Raw genomic sequence first — 16,719 nt, forward strand, 5'->3', positions numbered from 1 at the left:
AGAGAAGAGGAAGAGTGTGTTTCTTACCCCAGCAGCAGAATACAGGCTCTTCTGAGGGAAGGACAGGAGGCTTGATGCAGTGTTTTGCTGTAGAACAAGGCTCCTCCTCAGCACCTGATCTTCTTCAGCAAAGAGTTCCTCTAGTGCAGAGTCAGAGACTCAGATTTCTTGCAAAACTGGAATCTTTTAAGAACATTTAGCATATTATTGCAGTCAGGTTTATTGTTTTTATTATAACACATGGCAAAGTAATGAGAAAATTGTTAAACGTGTTCCTCCTCTTCTTCATCCTGAGCCTGCACTGTCAATATCCTTCTCTGAGCTGAAAGGGAGGATCTTCTTGTTAATGTTGCTAATGTATGTACACAACTATTCAAAAATCTGGAATCTTTAAAGTGACGTGACATTCAGCCAAGTATGGTGACCCATACTCAGAATTTGTGCTCTGCATTTAACCCATCCAAAGTGCACACACACAGAGCAGTGAACACACACCCGGAGCAGTGGGCAGCCATTTTATGCTGCGGCGCCCGGGAGCAGTTGGGGGTTCGGTGCCTAAGTCATGGTATTGAAGGTGGAGAGAGCACTGTACATTCACTCCCCCCACCTACCAGTTCCTGCCGGCCCGAGACTCGAACTCACAACCCTTCGATTGGGAGTCCGACTCTCTAACCATTAGGCCACGACTTTATGGGTTTTTTATGGTTTTCAAGAGAAGTCTCTTCTGCTCACCAAGGCTAAATTTATTTTATCAAAATTACACAAAAAAAAAAAAAAAACAACAGTAATATTGTAAAAAAAATAAAATAAAATAAAATAAATTATGCATACTCTTTTTCGAATATACTTTAAAATGTATTATGTATATGATGGGGAAGTTCCACTGAACTCTATTGGTAGCGAAGGAACACCCCACAATAGAAATTATTAGGGAAAAAAACCCCACATTACAAAAGATCCAAATTTTTCCTTCATGATTATTTTATAAATACAACGCTAAAACTCTGTTAGTACAACCGTTGATAAAGATTGATTTTTCACGAAGGATTAAACTGTGATGTCTTCTTTTGATTATTGAATTATCAAAATAATGTGAAAGAAACTGTCTAATTACCTGTACCGATTGATGACTCCGTCGATAAAATTGATTAACGGTGATGATCGTTGGTGTGGTCCGGTGATTCTCGCAGGAGCAGCAGGTAAAGTGTGTGTGTCGCGTTGGTGTGTGTATAGGTGCAGTTCCGCGGCCAGACTACAGGGGCGCTGTAGAGCAGCACTGACACACACTCACACACAGACATCCGGGTTTTGTTCATGGAGGGGATTCAGAAAAACACTGCACTAGGCCTATCAGCAACGCCTCCTGAGCCTTTACAAGCTATGTTTTTTGGTCCCCACTATGTAACACACACACACACACACAATAAATGATACTCTCTGTCTCCTACTTTGTCTTTTCCTAATAGCAGGTCAGATTTGTCTGTAAGCATATTAAAAAATCTTTTTACAATCCCACCCAAAACAAAGGTTTTTTTTTTCTCTTTTCTCTACACTTCTAACTTGTGATAAAATCTAAAACTTAAGAGGTTAAGTTCATTAAAACAATGGTTTATAGATTTCAGTCTATATGCAGCCATTAGTACTACAGTCATATAGTGGCTCTTGATATTTTTTTATATTTTTGCTATTTTTATACCCTCATATGTCACCAGAAATCAAAAAACCCACCTGTCTGAACTTACTGGAATGATTTATTTATTTATATTTTTTACTGAAGTATAAGAAATATTAAATAATAAAAAAATACAAAAAATAAGCATATTTTACATGAAATATGGTACTTTTAGAGCTAAATAAATAATAATAATAATAAAAAACACAAAAAAAATTTATTGAAGTGATATGACATAAAAAATGGATCACAGTTGAGACCTTCGAAGGACAAATTAAGGGCTGCTGTGTGAAGGATGCTTGAGGATTAAAATAAATAAAAATAATGAAATTTGCATTTAATTAATTGCAATATTTTGATGGAGTCTTTTATAAAAAACAGCACTGTATTGCTTTTCTTTAATATCACAGCTGCAGTGACTGCTAGAATCTAGAAGTGCTTCTCTCATTACTGCACACCAGTATTAGAGTACAATCAGGATAAAGACACGAGTCCCTCAGAGATTTCACACAAATCAATATTGAATATAACTTCCACAGGGATATAGAAATATATAGAAAAATATGAGGTAGCAAGAATGACCTTATATCTCACACTTGATGTTAAAGACTCACCAGTATGTGACAGTGACGTGACATACAGCCAAGTATGGTTACCCATACTCAGAATTCGTGCTCTGCATTTAACCCATCCAAAAGTGCACACACACAGCAGTGAACACACACACACACACTCACACACACACAGCAGTGAACACACACCATGAACACACACCCGAAGCAGTGGGCAGCATTTCAGTTGGGGGTTCGGTCCCTTGCTCAAGGACACCTCAGGCGTGGATTAGGAGTCAAACTCTCTAACCATTAGGCCAGGTATGGGGCAAAAGGGCCACAATATTGATACAAATATTTCAACTAAAGTAATACGTTTTGCATAATATCTGAGTTAATTATTGTCTAAAACAACCCCTTCAGCAATGTTTGTACTATATTCTGCTTTGATAAAATAATTTACTTTTATTAACTGAGTACATTGCAAAATGGATTTATAAAACAAACATACAGGAATATTTCATTATAAAGGACAAGATTGTGAAAGATTCTCACACTGCTTGAAGATCTCATAGTAACTTAATATGACTTTACAGCATCTCAATTAAAAGACTGCTTATGTTTTGTGAGTGATATCATATTTTTAAATATGATATTTCATTAAAAATATGGTGATCATCTCTTTTTTACCCCAAATATCATCCTTTTCATATTCTTCAGTTACTGAAAATCTGTTGATTTAATTACTTTGAACAAAACTGAAATCTAACAAAATCTAAAATCTTCTCTTAATATTTTAACCTTATTTCATGTATAGTACTACAAAAGGTTTGAAGAATGAAAATGATAAACTAGTTCAGTATCAGGAATCATGTGAATAGAGTGCTTTTCAATTAGTTTCTTATCTTGTGCTTGTGCTGGCAAGTTAAAATTTCTATACCACTGATCCTGGTGTATAGAAAAAGTAGTGCTCATACAAACACACACACAAACACACTCTCACCCTAAAACTTAAACACAGTCTCAGAGATCATTCATGTTCTTCACTCTCTGCAGGCTGAAGTGCTGCAGTATTGGAGAGGAAGGCTGGTCTGCTCTGATTTCAGCTCTGAGATCAAACCCCTCACACCTGACAGAACTGAATCTGAGTGAGAATACACCAGGAGACTCAGGAGTGAAGCTGCTCTCTGCTCTACTGGAGGATCCACACTGTAAACTGGAGAAACTTCAGTGAGTGTTATTATATTATTGAACATAACAAACAGTGTGAAAATACTGCCAAACAAAATCATTTCATGTTAAAGGGATAGTTCATCCAAAAATTAAAATTCTGTCATCACTTTACTTTTCTTCAAGACATTTCAAAACAGTGTGACTTTATTTGTGGAAAATGAAAGAAGATATTTTTGGATATATATATGGTGTATAATGTTACAGAAGCTTTTTATTTCAGATAAATTCTGATCTCTGGATCTTTCTATTCATCAAAGAATCCTGAAAATAATAATAATAATAATAATAAATGTACTCAACTGTTTTAAATATTGATAATGATAATAATAATAATATAATAATAATAATAATAATTGTTTCTTGAGCAGCAAATCAGCATATTAGAATGATTTCTGAAGATCATGTGACACTGAAAACTGGAGAAAATTCAGCTTTGATCACAAGAATAAATTACATTTTAAAATATATTCAAATAGAAAGCAGTTATTTTACACATTGAACACAACAAACAGTGTGAAAATAATTTAACACAAAAACATTTCATGTTAAAGTTCATATAGTTATAGTTATAGTTCATCCAAAAATTTAAGTTCTGTCATCACTTTACTTTTCTTCAAGACATTTCAAAACAGTGTGACTTTATTTGTGGAAAATGAAAGAAGATATTTTGATAAATGTTTTTGTCCACACAATGGAAAACTATGGTGCCCAAACTTTGGTTGCCAACAATATTCAAAATATCATGTTTTGTGTTTCACAGAAGAAAGAAGCTCATACAGGTTATGAACGACATACAGGGAAGAAAATTATGACAATTTATATTTTTGGGTGAACGATTCCTTTTAAAATCAAAATGTAAATGATCAAATACAATGATTATACTGAATGTGCCCAAAACAAATGTATGTTTGTATATAGGGCTGCAACAAAATAATTATTTTGATGCTCGATTAATCTAACGATTGTTAGAACGATTGATCGACTAATCACAGATTATTTCACTGATTAATCAATAGAATTTTATTGATTATTCAGCTCTTGCATTTAGTTAAAATACTGTTATACATAAAAAATAAAAGGTAGTCTAATCACTTCAGCTTTGGGAAATAATATTATGTAATTACAATTATTATACAATTAATTTATACAAATAAATATATTTGACACACAAAATGAGATGACACAGAGAATCATTCTTATTTACCATTTAATTACTATATGAAAAATAACTGAATAACACATCATTCTGCCTAACATCTTTTGTAAGCATTTAATATGGATAAGAAACAAAATAAAGGGAAGTGATTAGATGTTTTATTTTTGGATAAACAATTTTATTCACAATATACTCTACCAGCCAAACATTTCTGAACAGTAACATTGTTTTTAAAGAAGTCTCTTCTGCTCATCAAGCCTGCATGTGTTTGATCCAAAGTACAGCAAAAACAGTAACATTTTGAAAGATTTTTTACTATTTAAAATAACTGTTTTTTATTTGAATATATTTTTACATTTATTCCTGCGCTTTCAAGGCTAAATTTTTTGCATCATTACTCCAGTCACATGATCCTTTCGAAATCATTATAATATTCTGATTTGCTGCTCCAAAAAGCATTTAGTTAAATTACATTTTGTTTTATCTGAAATTAATGTATTTTGCAAATCAGCTGAATATATTATTTTTCAGGTTTCTTTGATGAATAGAAAGTTCAGAAGAACAGCATTTATCTGAAATAGAAATCTTTTGTAAACATTATAAATGTCTATGTCAATTTAAAGCATCCTTGCTAAATAGAAGTATTAATTTCTACAATTTTTTCCCTACTCATCTTTTCTGATTGTTTTTCACTAATTTTGCATTTGGTTAGGGTCAGTGTCACTACTGGTAGCATGAGGCGATACCTGGACCTTACAAAGGTTGCACAGGCAGTCCAACTCCTCCAGGATGGCGCATCAATATGTGCCATTGCCAGAAGGTTTGCTGTGTCTCCCAGTACAGTCTCAAGAGCATGTAGGAGATTCCAGGAGACAGGCAGTTACTCTAGGAGAGCTGGACAGGGCAGTAAAAGGTCTTTAACCCATTAGCAGGACCTGTATCTGGTGTATTCGGTGGACGAACTCTCTGGCCGAACGTATCGCGCCGAACTCGGCCGCGGCCTAAAGTCTCGCCCCCTCTCGAAGGCGTGTCGAGTCGTGTCTAATCTTGGCAAATTTACTTAACTTGATGGTGGTTCTTAACGAGAAAGATATCACAGATGTGAAAAATCTGTGGGGGGCAACAGATTTGGCGCTAAGTGCTACCAAACATACTGCCCGAGCAGTGAACCGTTCTATGACGGGATGTTAACGGTCGGTTCCTGATACTTCTGCTGTTCGTCAGGGACTGTGCCCTCCACCAGAGAGCGCTGTTGGACTGCTAATGCACATCCAACCCTCTCACTGCAGTCCCCACGCTCTAACATTGACTGTCTCGCAGCAAAAGGCACCTCGAGCATCATTGGATCGAGCTATCACTTTGAGCACCCCCTCAGACACTCTGCACAATCTGGCCTTCAGAGTTTGAGGGACGGCACAAGAGGCTGACAAAGACGGCCCATTTATAACGACTTACACAGCTGCCATGTTCTCGCTAGCGGCGGGGCCCGATGTTTATCTTGTTGGATTAAATCCTGCCATGGATACGCTTCAGGATTATACACAATGAAACGCAGCGACTTTGACGCATTCGCTTCCCTTCCTGTTCGTCAGGGACTGTGCCCTCCACCGGAGATCGCTGCTGGACCACTAATGCACATCCAACCCTCTCACTGCAGTCCCCACGCTCTAGCATTGACTGTCTCGCAGCAAAAGGCACCACGAGCATCATTGGATCGAGCTTTCACTTGAGCGCCCCCTCAGACACTCTGCACAATCCAGCCTTCAGAGTTTGAGGAACGGCACAAGAGGCTGACTAAGACGGCCCATTTATGAAGGCCCACACAGCTGCCGTGATCTCGCTAGCGGCGTGGCCCGATGTTCATTTTGTTGGATTAAATCCTGCTGTGGATACACTTCAGGATTAGGCACAATGAAACATAGTGACTTTGACACATGCGCTTTCCTTACTTACGGACGCTGTGAGCTTTCCGTGCTTGGACATTAATGCATGTGGGAACGCTGCAGGTGGAGGCTTGGAAACCACCAAATTTTACGGGCCACAAGGGAGCGCTTGCCTGGCATTTTCACTATGGGTGTTACGCACAATTCGTCATGGATACACCATTCAGTTCAGAAAGGCCCGCCTCTTTGCCGCAGGAATCTTCCCATGGTTGTTAAACCAAAGGAAATCGCGGTGCTGCGGCAGGAGATGTCATCTCTGCTGGGAATAGGGGCTATAGAAGTACACCCTTCTCAGATGGAGTCAGGTTTTTACAGCCGCTATTTTGTGTAAAAAAAAAAGTGGCGATTTACGCCGTTTGTGTCTTGCACTCAGGACGAGCAAAATCAAAATGTTAACGGTAAAGTCTATTCTGTCTCAGATTCAACCAAACAGTTGGTTTGTCACAATTGATCTGAAGGATGCATATTTTCATATTCAGATCATCAAGAGACAGAAAGATTCGCTTTAGAGGGCAAAGCGTATCAATACGGTGTTCTTCACTTCGGCTTAGCCTTGGCTCATCGAGCATTTTCGAAATGCATGGACGCAGTTCTGGCCCCGTTGTGGCTCCAGGGTGTTCGCGTATTGAATTACCTGGACGATTGGCTGGTGTTAGCACAATCGCAGACTCAAGCACACTCCCATCGGGATCTTGTGCTGAATCATCTGGGCTTACGCATGCATTTCCAGAAGAGTGTTTTAATTCCCTCTCAGCGGATAACCTTCTGGGAATAGACTTGGACTCTCGCGCGATGACAACAAGACTATCTCTCCTGCGCATTCAGTCTCTCACGTCATGCCTGCGCCATTTCATAGCAGATCGCGCAGTGACGGTGAGTTTGTGCCTCAGACTTTTGTGTCTAATGGCGGCGGCATCCCCTGTAATCTGTCTGGTCTTGTTTCACATGCGCCCATTTTCAGTGGTGGACGAAAAGCCAAAACATTTCACCCTGTTGTTTTCCGCATCGTACGATTTCGGTGACACGGAGGTGTGTTATGTCGATAAAACCGTAGATGTCAGCTAAATTCCTTCAAACTGGAGTTCGGCTGGGGATTCGTGCTTCCCGCAAGACCAGCACGACGGATGCGTCTTTGATCGGTTGGGGAACTGTTTGTCTAGGACGCTCAGCTCTCGGAGCATGGACGGCAACACAATGCGGCTGGCATATAAACAGGTTGGAATTGCTGGCAGTTGTTCTGCCTCTCCAGTATTTCTTTAATCTGCTGATCGGCCGTCATGCGATCCGAGTGGTTCATGTCCCTGGGCACTTGAACTTCGGAACGGATTTGCTCTCCAGACAGAGCCTGGAGCAAGAGGAATGGAGGTTGCATCCCCAAATGGTAGCCTTATATGGCAAGTATTGGAGAAGCGAAAGTGGACCTATTCGTGTCGAGCATGACTACGCATTGCTCCCTGTGGTTCTCCCTATGCCCTCCATCGCCCCTAGGCTTGGATGCGTTAGCTCACGATTGGCCCAGGACCAGCTTATATGCTTTTCCTCCAATTCGACTAATTCCAGCAGTGCTATCCAGAATTTGGCTGGACAGTGTGGAGCATCTGCTGTTGGTGGCTCCGTGGTGGCCCACACAGCCGTGGTTTGCGGATCTGGTCAATCTGTAGCGGGCTCTCCGTGGGAGATTCCCCTCAGACAGGACTTACTATCGCAAGCACGAGGGATGATTTGGCACCCAAGGCCAGATCTATGGAAGCTGTTGGCGTGGCCTCTGACCGGAGTGAGTTAATATGTCTCGGTCTTTCAGTTGGAACCACCGAGACTATAATGAAGTCTAGGGCAGCTTCTACGAGACGCTTTATGCTTTCAAATGGAAACTGTTTACTGCCTGATGTGGAATTTATAATTTAGATCCAGTTTACTGCCCCGTGGCTTCAGTACTGGAGTTCCTTCAAGACCGTTTTTCTGATGAAGTAACACCAGCCACTCTTTAAGTTTACGTGGCAGCCATTTCAGCTAACCACGTATATATAGATGGTACTTCAGTGGGCCATCATCCGCTGGTCTCTCACTTATACAGGGTTTGCGACGGCTAGGGCCTTTCCCGCCCTGCACGAGTTCCTTCATGGAATTTATTCATTGTGTTGCAAGGTCTATCAGAACCGTGTTTGAGCCCTTGGAAATTGAAAAAAAAAAAAAAAATCCTACTTTAAAGACAGTTCTTGTGGCTTTATCCTCCCTCATGAGAGTTGGGGATTTGCAGGCTCTTCTGTTTCGCCCTCGTCTATGTACTTTGCACCAGGGTTTGTGAAAGTACTGCTGCGACCGAGGCCTAATTATGTCCCTAAGGTCACCTCGAACCCTTTTCACTTTCAGCAAGTGGTCTTGGAAGCTTTACCCCCTGCTGAGGCGGGGCTAGGAGATCTGAGTCTTTGCCCTGTCAGAGCGCTGAAGACTTATGTTGATTGAACAGCTCCATGGTGTGAGTCCGACCAGCTGTTTGTCTGTTTGGACACAAAAATAGAGGCCATGCAATCACAAAGCAACATATGTCCCATTGGTTGGTGGAGACTATATCTTTAGCCTATGAGGCGCGCGGACTCGCTTCGCCCTTAGGAATTAGAGCTCATTCCACGAGAGCAGTGGCTTCATCGCAAGCTTTTCTCAGTGGATCTTCTATGTATAGATGGTGGACAACCAAAATGGGTAATACCGCCGCAGGGCCGCGGCGTTAACTGCAAGTCAGTCGCGTGTTAAATTCATTCGCGAAACTACCGCCAGGTGGCACAAAGGGACGGATTGCGAACTGAATGTAATTGTAAAATTGAGATAAAAGGAGGAGGTAAAACCAACAATAACATTATGATATAACATTGTACCATCTTTAAAAACCATTCAAAAATGTACAGTGAGTTAATTTCAAAATGTAGGATAGTCTTAGGCTACAGTCTACTCATCAAAAATTAAAAGAAGACATTTAAACAAAGGATCTTATTCTTGCTATTGTTATTAAACAGTTATTAAATATAAGGCATATTATATATGGATAAAAAGCTAAATGTTTTCATTTCGGTTAATTCTTGGTTTAAAAAAAAATCCTTCAGGTTCCATTTGCAGATCGAAATGAGAACGGTCCAGCATTTAGCAATAACTATTATTAATTCTGTTATTATTCTTGAATTTTCAAACTGCTAACACTTTGCATTTTTGAATTATGCCTTTTACTGTGTGACCAAAAATTTTGTATTTTCTGTTTCAGCTGTTTGTCGGCGCTGGTGCCTCACGCACAAACATTGGAAACATTATTAGGCCAGCCGTTATTATTTCTGAATGTAATAAAATGCAACTTATACATGACTTATATATTTTTTTTCCTCTCACAAACTTAATTTATTTTTTAGCCTGTTTTAAAAAATAAATAAATAAAATAAAATAACATGCAGCAAACGAAAATAGGCGATTAATCGGTTATAATTTGTTACTGTGGGGTAATTATAATTATTATATACTTAGGAACAGAGTCTGGGCCTAATCTAGGCTATCCAGGGATTTTTATTTTTTTTTATTTTCATTGCATCTGAAAATGACTTTGTGCAGCACATTCACTTCGCACGCTCAACCTGCCTCGCGCGTTGCTCAGCTGTGGACGATTTAAAAATGTTTGATATAAAGGTTGCTGTCCCCATTTTATACAGAGGAATTGTTCATTAAAAAAAAAATCGAATTATTTAGTTCTAATTATATTGTTAACAACACAAGTTCATTTAGGCTATTTAAACATGCACTGTGACATTTTACCCTTTTTTACACTTATAAACTCCTTGAGATTTTAAAGTCAGATTAATAGTATTGAAGTTCAAGTTTTTAAAAAAAAGGTTTTAAATGCTTAACTTATTTCTATGAATTAATAATATGTTATCAGGTTTTAATTGCTTAAATTATTTCTATGAATTAATAATATGTTATCATGTTAATAAGTGTTTATTCTTTAAGAAAATAAGGGAAAAAATAAGGGACGATCCAAATATTATTAATATTTGTTTTGCTTCACCTATTTATGTAAGCTATAATTATTCTAAAAAAAAAAAAAAAAAAAAGTCATTAAAAGTGGCTTATGATATGATTGGTTGAATGGTAAGCTCGCATCTGATTGGCTAAAGAGTACGACAGACCCACGTGGGAAGAGAGCTCTGCCAGGAAAGTCTCAAAAACACACACACACAAATCCGAGTGGATTCGTAGTAAATGACGATTTGTACATTCAGACACTCGTACATTTTAAAACATTCAAAAGGTTTTTGTGCACAGTTGTATATCTACGAATTGTGTTTTGCATTTGTGAAATGTATTTTTATGAATATATAATTTTATTTTGCGCATGTGAATTGCTTTTTTTGAATATATATTTTTTTCACACGCACGTGAATTTTTTTTGTGTGTACGTGAATTAGGTTTCATGCATGTGAAATTGTCTACGCATGTGTGAATCGTGTTTTTTGCGTGAATTATATTTGAGACTAATCTGCTTCCATATTACTTTGTCTCCTACTTTGTCTTTTCCTTATAGCAGATTTCCTTATAGGTCAGATTTGTCTGTAAGCATATTTTGGCATCTTTGTATAATCTCACCCAACACAAAGTTTTTTTTCTTTTCTTTTTTAATTCTACACTTCTAACTTGGGATAAAATCTAAAACTTAAGAGGTTAAGTTCATTACAACAATGGTTTATAGATTTCAGCCTATATGCAGCCATTAGTACTACAGTCATATAGTGGCTCTTGATATTTTTTATATTTTTATACCCTCATATGTCACCAGATGTCACCAAACCCACCAAAATGTTTTTGGCTCTCTGAACTTACTGGAATGATTTGTTTTTACTGAAGTATAAGAAATATTAAATATTACATAAAATAAGCATATTTTACATTAAATATGGTACTTTTAGAGCTAAATAAATAATAATAATAATAATAAACACAAAACAAATTAAGAGCTGCTGTGTGAAGGATGCTTGAGGGTTAAAATAAATGTAAGAAATAAAAATAATGAAATTTGCATCTGATTAATTGCAATATTTTGATGGAGTCTTTTATAAAACCCAGAACTGTAGTGTTTTTCTTTAATTTCACAGCTGCAGTGACTGCTAGAATCTAGAAGTGCTTCTCTCATTACTGCACACCAGTATTAGAGTACAATCAGGATAAAGACACGAGTCCCTCAGAGATTTCAGACAAATCAATACTGAATGCAACTTCCACAGGGATATAGAAATATATAAAAATATGAGGTGGCAAAAATGACCTTTTATCTCGAGGTTAAAGACTCACCAGTATGTGACAGTAACGTGACATACAGCCAAGTATGGTGACCCATACTCAGAATTCGTGCTCTGCATTTAACCCATCCAAAATGCACACACACAGCAGTGCACACACACACCGTGAACACACACCTGGGGAGCAGTTGGTAAAAATATTAACTACTACAATCAATAATAATTTTAAATGTGCCTTTTACAAGAGTCCATCTTTTACTCCATTGTAAACTACCACACACCAGTCACAAAATATATAAATTATCAAATAAAATTATTATAATTATATATTAGTTTTAATGTATGTTTGTAAATACACTTATATACCATTAAAAACAAAAGTACATAAGTATAATCCAAAACAAAACATACAGATAAATAATTACAAAAATACAAATTGACAAATCTTTCTCCAATTCATGAATAACAGATTTACATGTACTCAGTGGCACGAAGACTAGAATATTTAAATCAGTTTGAAGAGTATTTATATAAGAGGGAACATTCATAAATGATACTTTCCATAATTCAGTGTGAGAAAAAATGAAGAGTGATGTCTATTTTCCAAATATACCTGTCCTCTCAACCTCCCCACAATCTTAAACACCAGAGTAATATGTCATAGTTATACTGTAAAGTTACTATTAATATTTTAACATTTTTGCATGTATAGTTCTACAAAAGGTTTGAAAAATGAAAATTATAAACTAGTTCAATATCAGGAATCATGTGAGTAGAGTGCATTTCAATTAGTTTCTTATCTTGTGCTCGTGCTGGTGAGTTAAAATCTCTATAGCACTGATCCTGGTGTATAGAAAAAGTAGTTCTCATACAAACACACACACAAACACACTCTCACCCTAAAACTTAAACACAGTCTCAGAGATCATTCATGTTCTTCACTCTCTGCAGGCTGAGTTACTGCAGTATTGGAGAGGAAGGCTGTGCTGCACTGATTTCAGCTCTGAGATCAAACCCCTCACACCTGACAGAACTGGATCTGAGCTATAATACACCAGGAGACTCAGGAGTGAAGCTGCTCTCTGCTCTACTGGAGGATCCAAACTGTAAAATGGAGAAACTATGGTGAGTGTTATTATATTATTGAACACAACAAACAGTGTGAAAATACTGCCAAACAAAAACATTTCATGTTAAAGGGATAGTTTACCCCAAAATTAAAACTCTGTCATCACTTTACTTTCCTTCAAAGCATTTTAAAACATTATGACTTTATTTGTGGAAAATAAAAGAAGATATTTTGAGAAATGTTTTTGTCCACACAATGGAAAGCAATGGTGCCCAAACTTTGGTTGCCAACAATATTCAAAATATCATGTTTTGTGTTTCACAGAAGAAAGAAGCTCATACAGGTTAGGAACAACATACAGGGTAGAAAATTATGACAATTTATATTTTTGGGTGAACGATTCCTTTAAAAATCAAAATGTAAATGGTCAAATACAATGATTATACTGAATGTGCCCAAAACAAATGTATGTTTGTATATAGGGCTGCAACAAACTATTATTTTGATACTCGATTAATCTAACGATTGTTAGAACGATTGATCGACTAATGACAGATTATTTCACTGATTAATCAATAGAATTTTTACTGATTATTCAGCTCTTGTGATTAGTTAAAATACTGTTATACATAACAAATAAATAAAAGGTAGTCTAATCACTTCAGCTTTGGGAAATAATATTATGTAATTACAATTATTATACAATTAATTTATACAAATAAATATATTTGACACACAAAATGAGATGACACAGAGAATCCTTCTTATTTACCATTTAATTACTATATGAAAAATAACTGAATGACACATCATTCTGCCTAGCATCTTTTGTAAGCATATAATATGGATAAGAAACAAAATAAAGGGAAGTGATTAGATGTTTTATTTTTGGATAAACAATTTTATTCACAAACATTTTTGAACAGTAACATTGTTTCTAAAGAAGTCTCTTCTGCTCATCAAGCCTGCAGGTATTTGATCCAAAGTACAGCAAAAACAGTAACATTTTGAAAGATTTTTTACTATTTAAAATAACTGTTTTTATTTGAATATATTTTTAAATTTATTGCTGCGCTTTCAAGGCTGAATTTTTAGCATCATTACTCCAGTCACATGATCCTTCCGAAATCATTCTAATATTCTGATTTGCTGCTCCAAAAAACATTTATTATTATTATTATTATTATTATTATTATTATTATTTATTGTTGTTGTTGTTGTTGTTGTTGAAAACAGCTGAATATAATTTTTTTTTCAGGTTTCTTTGATGAATAGAAAGTTCAGAAGAACAGCATTAATCTGAAATAGAAATCTTTTTTTTTAACATTATAAATGTCTATGTCAATTTAAAGCATCCTTGCTAAATAGAAGTATTAATTTCTACAATAACCCCCCCCCCCCCCCCCAAATAAAAAAAATAAAATAAAAAAAAAAATGAAATGATATTGACTCCAAGCTTTTGAATGGTATGGTGTATAATGTTACAGAAGCTTTTTATTTCAGATAAATTCTGATCTCTGGATCTTTCTATTCATCAAAGAACCCTGAAAATAAAAAGAATAATAAATGTACTCAACTGTTTAAATATAGATAATAATAATAATAATAATAATAATAATAATAATAATAATAAATGTTTTCTTGAGCAGCAAATCAGCATATTAGAATGATTTCTGAAGATCATGTGACACTGAAGACTGGAGAAAATTCAGCTTTGATCACAAGAATAAATTACATTTTAAAATATATTCAAAAGAAAGCATTTATTTTAAATCGTAAAAATATTTCACAATATTACCGCTTTTGCTATATTTTGGATCAAATAAATGCAGGCTTGGTGAGCAGAAGAGACTTCTTTTTTAAAAAAACATTACAAATCTTAACGTTATCGTTCAAAAACTTTTGACTGGTAGAGTAATCTCTCTTAAAATATCTTACTGGGTTATGATAATCAAAACAGTCCTGAGCTAGATTAAGCTTTGATCTCTGCAAACCAAACTATCACTTTAATCAAATAATTAATAATAATGTTTAATACCGTAAAGCTGCTTGCTTACATTCTTACTTGACAAATAAAATATTATATTTGATTTACTCTGATCTCTCCTGAACTCATCATGACTCGTAGATCATGTGGAGGCTGATGTTTCCTCAAATCTGTGTCCAGGACAGAACAGACTAAAGGCTCATGGATGAATAGAGCAGCAGGAAAATCATCAGAGACCTTTTGATTTTTGTCTATCACTGACTTAACAAGTTGTGCTGAAGTAACTAACAAATTACACTTTTGTTCTGAGCAAGCAGTAGACCAACAATTTAAAGATATAAGTTAACCTTGCTCCTCTGACTAAGTTCAGATCGGAGAGTTTGTTAAAAGTGAGATCCATGACCTCCGGTCGGTGTGAGACTCAAATGTGACAAACAGGTCCCTGATGAATGAATAACTGAAAGTATTCACCTTATTCTTCATCACAGAAGTAAGCGATGGGTGAGACTTCTAGTTCATTAACTGCTATAGCGAAATAATGAGAAGAATTACAAAGCGCAGTAAACAGTAAAACTGTTTGCACTACAAACTAGTGTATGGTAAGACACACCAATTTGTAATATCAAGCAGCAAAACAAGCTGTTTTGTACAGCTAAAAATAACTGGAAGGAAATGAGATCAGCAAGACCCATAACATTTACAAATGGATAGGAAGTCCAGAATAATCAGATATCTAAATTCATTTTAACCAATATTTGTGATTAGTTACTAATTAGAAATACGTTCTAAATTTAATGATCACTTGAAAATTAGAGTCAGATTAAACATAGAGCTACAATAAAATTTAAACTCGATCCAAATTAAGTGAACTTTAAAGAAGCACAAGTAAAATATATGTCATATTTATACTATAATGTTACTCTTATTTTAACATTATCACTTATATACTATTATAAACTAGTTCAGCATCACAATCAGGAATCATGTGAGTAGAGTGCATTTAAATTAATGTTTTAGCTGCTGGCAAGTTAAAATCTCTGTAGCACTGATCCTGGTGTATAGAAAAAGTAGTGCTCATACAAAGAAACTCTCAGCCTAAAACTTAAACACAGTCTCAGAGATCATTCATGTTCTTCACTCTCTGCAGGCTGATTAAGTGCAGTATTGGAGAGGAAGGCTGTGCTGCTCTGATTTCAGCTCTGAGATCAAACTCCTCTCACCTGACAGAACTGAATCTGAGACTTAATACACCAGGAGACTCAGGAGTGAAGCTGCGCTCTGCTCTACTGAAGGATCCACACTGTAAACTGAAGAAACTACAGTAAGTTATTGAGTCAGTGCTTTCATTTATTATCTTGTATTAAAGCAGATCTTAGTGTATTTTCTCTTTCTCTTTATTGTACAGTATTTGACAGTGGAAACTCCACAAGCTCCAAACAACTGAATCAAAACAACACGTCCTGAACAAGACTGAATTTGTCACCTGGACAAATGCTGATATTGTAGTGAATTTGCTTTCATCACCTTAGGGAGGTGAAATAGTGCAGTGATGGGTACATGTCACTGCTGACATTATGAGTTTTAGATCATGTGTCACTTAAGGTGTGGTTATGAGTACATCACATAAGAAAGATTGGTGGGAAACCTAACTTATCGAGCCTCTTTCTGTATCATTAACACAAGGAAGACACAAGTGTAATAAAATTAGTTGTATTAAGAATAGATAAACAAATGTAATCAACAACTACTGAATAAAAAAACATGAATGAAAAAGCAAAAGTAATAAAGTAATAAAGTGCATAAGTTGCATAAAATGTGTTGGGTGTTGCTTTGTC

General features: G+C 36.2%; 1 protein-coding gene across 1 annotated transcript in view; it reads left to right on the top strand.

Moving 5' to 3' along the window:
• Positions 1-16,700, top strand: part of LOC109085380 (NACHT, LRR and PYD domains-containing protein 3-like) — a 31,222-nt gene extending 14,522 nt beyond the window's left edge. The window contains 3 exon segments of the mRNA XM_042748855.1: positions 12,780-12,953; positions 16,032-16,205; positions 16,290-16,700. Coding sequence (XP_042604789.1) covers positions 12,780-12,953; positions 16,032-16,205; positions 16,290-16,296 — 355 coding nt within the window. The 3' untranslated portion in view covers positions 16,297-16,700.
• Positions 16,701-16,719: the final 19 nt, after the last annotated feature.

The sequence above is a fragment of the Cyprinus carpio genome, chromosome B22, assembly GCF_018340385.1.
Source record: "Cyprinus carpio isolate SPL01 chromosome B22, ASM1834038v1, whole genome shotgun sequence".
Classification (NCBI taxonomy): Eukaryota; Metazoa; Chordata; class Actinopteri; order Cypriniformes; family Cyprinidae; genus Cyprinus; species Cyprinus carpio.